Source organism: Megalops cyprinoides, chromosome 14 (genome assembly GCF_013368585.1).
Source record: "Megalops cyprinoides isolate fMegCyp1 chromosome 14, fMegCyp1.pri, whole genome shotgun sequence".
NCBI lineage: Eukaryota > Metazoa > Chordata > Actinopteri > Elopiformes > Megalopidae > Megalops > Megalops cyprinoides.
The window spans coordinates 19,854,260-19,862,391 of NC_050596.1; the positions used below are offsets into that span (position 1 = coordinate 19,854,260).

Consider the following 8,132-nt stretch of genomic DNA (forward strand, 5'->3'; position numbering starts at 1 on the left):
AAACAACGCAGTTGGCTCCGTTCACTCCAATGAGGCATGTATGAATGTCCGTACAGTTCCAGTGTACCATGATGAATCTATCTACGCTCAAATTTGTCTTCAACATGATTTATATTGCGCAGTTGTCTCATAAAATAATCTTGCCGTTGCCATACCTCTTTAAGGTTTGACAGAGAAATGGATCTCACGTCTGACCGCTAGATTCATTGTTGCCGGCCCAGCCAATCATAGAATTTTGACGACACAAAAGAGAAGCCAAAGTTGCAGTATAAAAAGGCCCGTAGAATTACAGTATGACACCTATCAGCGTACTGGATGGTTTAAAGCGTAGGCAACTCTACGGTGCCACACAACACCAAGAAATACAAACGACCCGTTCAAGAAAGCTACCAAAACTGGGAACATGCAGCTGACGCAGGTTCTGATGTACCTGAGTTTGTGGGTTGCATTTGGTCCAGTGGGTCTGGGGGATATAGCTGCGCACCAACCTTCAGTAACGGAGGACAGCGAGCAGTGCTCGACATGCGAGTTTAGACAGCACAGCAAGCTCATGAGATTACATGCCATCAAGTCCCAAATTCTCAGCAAACTTCGCCTCAAGCAGGCCCCCAACATTAGCAGAGACGTGGTAAAGCAGCTTCTTCCCAAAGCTCCCCCGCTGCAGCAACTTCTCGACCAGTACGACGTCCTTGCGGATGACAATAAAGATGGAATCATGGAAGAGGACGATGACCATGCCACTACGGAAACTATCATGGCTATGGGCACAGAGCGTAAGTATTTCAAGTGCTGCCCTTCGGTTACTTTATTTCTTGCTTTACTGGCTCCTGCGTTCAGGTTTCAGGCAAGGCATTTTACCAGCCTGAAGCAGAGTTGCTTCGTCAGAAAAGTCTCGCAAGCTGTACGCATAGAGAAAACTTTACATGCTGGTTCTCCTCTCTCTTGATTAAGGTTGTTCTTGAGTATCATTGAACTAAATAATGTAACATTTGTAACGTTGTTTGTTTAAACAGGATCGCTCTACAGCTTAATAATAGTTTAATGATGGCTGAGACTATTGCGAACTGCTTTATTTCCCCAATTACGCATTCTCTTTTTGTGATATTTGCTGAACGAGTAACGTCCCATAGCATTTGTGAAACGACCCGTCCTATTTTTCTGTTTAATTACGCCAATTAGTTCTCTTGTGGCTCGTTTCCAAACATGTATTGTGTTGATAGCCGAAGCGAAAGTCTGACAATAATGAACAACAACCGAAAATAGACCTCTTACCCACAGCTCTTGACAGTTCAATCAGTATTTAATTAAAGAGGCTGTAAACGGGTTATTAAAGTATTGTAATGCAATTTTGATTTTTATTATTATTATACAAATGAATCATGTGTTGCCACTAGAATAGATGTTATAATTGTCAGTCGTGATTGTGGCGAAGATAATAATGCCGGTTGTTCATTTTTAACAAAATAAATGTTTCGATGACTAGGAGTATGGGAATTGAATAGTGAGGAAAAAATATGCCTTGAATATATCATTTGCTCAGGTGAGCTCCTCTTTCACTAAAATAAACAGCCCATCTAGACCTGTATTTTATTTTACCCATTATTTTTGTTTTTCACTCTTGTGTTAACTTACATAGTTTTGTTACAGCTACAGGTGAAATTAGTTATAGTTTCCATAATGATCCCTTATTCTCTCTTTTTTCCATTAGCCGACCCCATCGTCCAGGTGGATCGGAAACCGAGGTGTTGCTTTTTTTCCTTCAGTCCGAAGATTCAAAGTAACCGAATTGTCAAAGCGCAGCTGTGGATACATCTTCGGCCGGCCGAAGAAGCTACAACTGTATTCCTGCAGATCTCTCGTCTGAAACCGGTGACTGACGGAAATAGACACATACGAATTCGCTCTCTGAAGATCGACGTAAACGCAGGGACCAGTTCTTGGCAAAGTATAGATGTGAAACAAGTACTCCTAGTCTGGCTAAGGCAGCCAGAGACGAACTGGGGAATCGAGATTAATGCCTTCGACTCGAAAGGAAATGACCTGGTCGTTACCTCTGCGGAACCAGGAGAAGAGGGACTGGTAAGTGATTTTAAGTGCTAGCTTCTATTGTGTGCATAGGATAACCTGTATTCCCTTAACGACAGCGTTCCAATTGAGTATTGGATCCTACAAAATGAGAATGGCCGTGAATCTAAAGCGTATATATTAAATGTCGACAGATGCTCAATATTGCGTTAATCCATTACATAACCTGATATTTTATCACTGAAATGTTTTATTGAAGGACCATATTAAATCAAAACCTGAACAGTTATTATTCAAAAATTACAAATGCATTAATGTATGTATGATATTATAGAGAAGATCTAAAATACTGTCACAAACGAAACACGTAAACTAGGGTTATGATTTTCGTTTGGTGAAACATTGAGTTTTAGAACAGTAATAATCGTGATGGCTTCATAATTTCCTTGAGGCTTCAGTCAGCTATTTTAAGCAGTGACAGACCTCTGTACGTAATAATGATGTCATGATGTGCAGGTAATGCCCGCACCTGGTGGCCAAGGTTGACTGTAAAAAGTATGTTTTGCTGCTGTGCCCATCGCGAGTATCGATCCATGCAGCACCCCACTGCAGTATCGACTTTCTATCATTGTGTTTGAGTATTCATCTACTTTGTGTATGTTTACATTCGTAGCAACCATTCATGGAAGTGAAAATTTCCGACAACCCCAAACGCTCAAGGCGGGACTCCGGCCTGGACTGTGAGGAGAGTTCGCCGGAGTCCCGCTGCTGCCGCTATCCCCTCACCGTGGACTTCGAGGACTTCGGTTGGGACTGGATTATCGCCCCCAAGCGCTACAAGGCCAACTACTGCTCCGGAGAGTGCGAGTACATGCACCTGCAGAAGTACCCGCACACGCACCTAGTGAACAAGGCCAATCCGCGGGGTACTGCCGGGCCTTGCTGCACCCCCACCAAAATGTCCCCCATCAACATGCTGTATTTCAACCGGAAGGAGCAGATCATCTACGGCAAGATCCCGTCCATGGTGGTGGATCGCTGTGGCTGCTCGTGAACGTGTGGCCGGCGCAAGCCCTGCTTTCTCTATCAGGAGAGAGCGCGAGAGAGACAGTCTGTCTGGACACCTGAGAGTTTCGAAAAGTGTTCACCAACCAGTGCTTCCTGCATTTTCCAAAATACTGTGCAATAGAACCAGAATAGCAGCAAAATGCGCTATTATCACCGAGCAGAGTTTCAGCGACCTTTTTTCTCTTTTCTTTTCTTTTTGGAAAAATCAACACCACCTTGGATGTTTGGAGGATTTTTTTTTTTTTTTTTTTTTTTGTCGGACTTGGTCTTGGAGAGTGGAACTAGCGATAAAGATTATGGCGTCTACTGACACACCGTTATTTCATTTTTTTTGTTCCTTATACACAAACACACACTTTTTGAAACACCAGCTTTGACCGTCTATGTGTAATCATCAGCGCAAATCATATAAGCAATATTTCTGCGTGAAACCGAGAGGACATGAGGGCATTTGAGAAAGACCTGGAGACACAGCCAAGGAACTGAGCAACCGAGCGGGGTTTCACTAACCGTTAACGCTATACACATAAGGTATCCTAACCCGTCTCTAAACTATAGCTTTACTATTGTATTCCCACCTGAAGCACCCTGCACACTTGAATTATTATGGTAAATAAGCATTACTGGACAGAAGGACTTGAATCAGAGGCACAATGAATGCAGTCTACACAGTCAAATGTGTAAAAGGCAGAGAGAGAGATTAAACATGTGAATGTTAAAACCAGGCTCATACTCTGTCTTTCAAAAAAAGAATACAGTTTGCACTATGGCAGACCAATAGGAAGAATTGGTTGCTACAAAAGTTGTAAAAACTGACTTTGATATGTTTGCTACTTTGTATTTTACATGCCTTTGTTTCCACTAGATGTTTCCTTTTTTAACCACTGTTGGTAAATGTAGACCATAAACTAGCGAAAAACTGTACAATAACAAATCTATATATCTGTTATAAAAATAAAGGTGCTTGCTGTTATGTTCAGCTCTGTTATTTAACAAAGTACCTATTGAGATGGTGTCCAAATGGTGCAAAATAATAATATAATCATAAAGCTGCTACACACCAGTTCTAATAGTTGTAAGTCTGTTAGCTGGAACTAAATCGTCATAGAAGGATATAGAATACTCAGAAAGAGTCATTAAGTGATTACTGTAGTGGTAAGGCATTTCAAAGTTATGCAAGAGCTTTGAGTCACTTGGCAGTTTTTGCCTACTTAACACAGGCTGAGGGGAAGATGTCATCATGCAATAAAAAAGTATTACACACCGTACAAGGAGTTAGTGCGTAAACCATCTCATGGTCTTGTGAACTCTTAGACAACTAAAGAACCCACATTATTAGGTCACCTGTTGGAGCCGTTGGGTCTTTGATGCCATATTGACTCGCTTCCAGCACCAGAAGTGGCGGAACCCCTGTCCTTCGGGCAGACATCAGGGCCAGCAAGGGGTGTGTTCCAGGAGGTGTGGATGTGTGAAGACGCTGTAGTTTCTGAGACATGGGAACGGCTTGGACAGAGACCTGGGCACTCCTTGGCTGAGCAGTCTCGGAAATCCTGGCCCAGTCAGGCTTTGGCAGGACCCTCCCAGATAAGGCAGTCCTACATGGGTGTAACTGACACATATTTCATTGGACTGCACACAAGCATTCTTTCTTCTCCGTCATTAGGAGACAGTGTTAACAGCATATCTCACGTTTTTGTATAGTACGCCTTAGGTGTACAACTACATCAAATATGAACAAAACAGGCCTTCCTTATCTGTTCTTTACTACAATTAAATAAAATGGGAAGATATAGAGGAGTATGCAGAACACTCGAAAGCTTAACTTAACATGCCTACAATCTATATTGCAGGAGTCTAATTTGCAAAAATGATTAAGATAGCTATTTTTACCTCAGGTCAAATTTTAGCAAGAAGCCGAGTTCATTTGAACTTTGAAATGTAGAACTGGGACATATTCATTCTTAATTAACTTTATACCCAAGAGGAGTGGTATTTTAATGATGAAAACACTCAAACCGGAAATCACAATGCCATCCAGTTAGAGCTGAAAACCCCATACCAGCTCCTGTTTCCAAAAGTATGTCTACTTTTCCAGAATAAATGGGTGAAATGCTATACAGGAACAATTATTTTTATTAATATACTCTTGTGCAAAACTAAGTCATTTAAAAATTCATCGTTTGTTGACCATCACATGATTGAATTCACAAAAGAGCTTGTAATTGTGCAGACACAGGCAGAATCGTTTAGAGTGAAAAACTTGGACCACGTGACAGATTTAATAATGGCCACTTCCAGTTTCCTCCAATAGAGGGCGACCTGAGAACTACTGAGAGTTACTTCCTTTCTTGCTGTGACTTGGACCGCAGCCGTGACAGTCAGGCGGGACTCCTGCAGAAAAGTGTGATAAAATTTCAGGTTAAAGCATGCTGTGCCGTACTATATCTGTTGCTGGAAAGTAAAGCAATTAAATTTCATATTCATTTGCACATATAACCTCGCATATCACAGAGTCAGCTTGCGAGTGCATTCAGATGGAGAGCAATGCATTTTTTATTGAGAAAAAAAAGTTCAGAAGCAGTTCAAAACATGCAAATTAAAATGTGCAGGAGCAACCTTTAAAATATATCTGAATAATGGAATACAGCTGGACATTGCAACCCACCACAAAATAATTGAAGATACTGAAGATTAAATGGGTTCTACAAAGCAATATACTATTTGTGCCTTGACTTCTTCACCGTCTACAGCGGTACCTGCAGGTAATGAAGTGAGGCAACAGCAAGCTTCCTCTCTGACAATCTCTGCTGAGTTTATGGAGGAAACTCACTTCACGAGTCGGATCTCTTTAACAGAACAATTGCAGCAATTTACCTCTTCGAGGAAGCAGAGGTAATGGCCCTTGGTGGAGTGGCCTGTCTTTTCTGAAAGAGGGGACTGATATGTTTTTTTGAGTCTCAGAGGGAATTGTACATTTTATTTATTTATATACTTTTTTTCATGGCTGGCTTTTCGCTAATGGTCGTGACCGCACCAGCTTTGCCTGCATCTGATAAACAGGCGCGACGGCGGATGAGTACTGTTCCATCTGTCCCAGGGAAACGGCGTCCGTCTCCGGAGCACCGCGGCTGCCAGCGCATTCCACAACTCCACAGGTGAGGAAGTGGCTTCCGCAACAACAGGAGTGGCCCCGGGGGGGGGGGGGGGGGGTCCAGCACCCCCACATCTGGAGTGTGCGTAAAAGTCCGTCCCACTGCGGGTCGGGGAGTGGGGGCAGGGGGGGGGCACCACTCCATATGCGACAGGGAGCTACCTCAGGGAGGAAAGAGAAGTGCTGCCAGGTGCAGCTTTGCATCTGGATCTCCAACCTGACCGATTGCCTCTCAGGAAGCTTGAGCAGACAGCCACTCTCGGTGGCCCTGTCTGTCCTGCCCAGGCATGGGCCAGTCTCCTCAGAAACACATCAGCTGTCACCAGAAAGGGAAAATGGTTGCTGTGGCCGTGGCGATGAAACAAACCATGGTCACCGTTGTGAAGGACAGAGTTTTCTGTCCTTTTATGGATCAAACAGAACCGCTCTGGGGACACTGGAGGGGATCAACGTTTGCGCAGAACCAGAACTCTCTTGCTGCCTGACTGCAGACGTCACGCGGGTCTTTGCATCACAGGATATGCTGCCAGTTGGTCTGTCCAGAGTTGTCTTGCCAGTGTAGACTAAATGAGCCACCAGCTGTAACAAATAGTGGAGTGTCAACTGATTCGGTGAAGGGGAAAAGAACCACTTATGGTCACCCCTCAGTATGCTGCAACCGTACTAAGTGGTGTCTACCTTCTCTCCTCCACCCTGTTCTGTCCAATTTCTTCTCAACCATTTCAGTTTGTCCAATGGCCAACAAGACCTGCCCCTATAATTGCACTGTAATCGCCTCAAAGAACAGAGAGGGGATGAGAATCAGAGAGCCAACCGAACATTGTTGTGGAGAAAGCCAGATTACAGTCCAGAGAAGTCAATGAAGGGTAATAAAATGCTTGTGTCTGCAAGTGGGGCAGGGGTTGGGGGGTGAAGACGGGCTGCTGAAGGCTCTCTGTCATCAGCAGTGATGGATTTGCCCTCCCTGATCACCCGGAGCTCAAGACCCGCCCTCCACAGGGCTTGTTTTTTCACTCAGAAGGAATTTTCGTATGCTTCCCGAAACCATACTCACCCTTGCGAATACATCAAGTCATAAATTACATCGTAAAGCCACTGGAAATTGGGGGGGGGGAGGAAGGGACGGAGGGGGGGCAGCTTCATGTTTAAGATATGAAAATATATTGTTCACTGTAACAAGACATCTGCAACCAAGCGAGGTTTGGCTACCCCGTGACAGCCAATCAATCAGTTTTACATGACAGGAGTTTTTTTTTTCACTTGTTTGTTTTACAAGGTACCTTCGTGACATTATTTTCTTAACATACTACAGAGTGGAGCTAAGTCGATAAACCATGTGTTCCTTGAGAGCCACTGTGCACATGGATCGGGGACAGACCGGCTCCTCAGAGGATGCTGAGAAAGCCAGCGGGCTGCTTCCCCCATGCCATCGTGATGCCATTTAGAGAGCCAGACACAGAGGAATGTCCAGCATTTGCCCGAGACAACATATTTCAACATTGCTGGTAGCGATACTTAAAAGGAAATATTAGAACTTAGGCAATTCCTTCCTATAGCTCAAAGGCCCAATCAGAGGCCCAATCAGAGGACCTGCCAGTAAACAAAATTATTATGAAAATTTCAATATCTTTTACATTTTTTTGACCAACATTATTCAAAGGGACATGGTTGTTTGATCATTGTTAGCAAAGTTTACAATGCATGTTCATGAATAAAGATTACCAATGAATAAAAGTTGCAGTTAAGTTGTACAATTGATTAAGTTCTTTGGGAGCCAGTATGATTAGTTGATCAGTTATAATTGACTTACACACTTCAGTGACTTTAACTGTTGCATGAGCACTACATCACCTCATAATGTGTTTGGATACAGTTGACGAGGCACTGT

At 43.4% G+C, this 8,132-nt stretch overlaps 1 protein-coding gene across 1 annotated transcript; it reads left to right on the top strand.

Annotated features, from left to right (window-relative positions):
• Nucleotides 1-324: 324 nt before the first annotated feature.
• Nucleotides 325-3,328, top strand: mstnb (myostatin b). The gene is made up of 3 exons (XM_036544893.1): nt 325-773; nt 1,709-2,079; nt 2,699-3,328. The coding sequence occupies exons 1-3, from the start codon at nt 404-406 to the stop codon at nt 3,077-3,079; spliced, it is 1,122 nt and encodes a 373-aa protein (XP_036400786.1). The 5' UTR covers nt 325-403; the 3' UTR covers nt 3,080-3,328.
• Nucleotides 3,329-8,132: the final 4,804 nt, after the last annotated feature.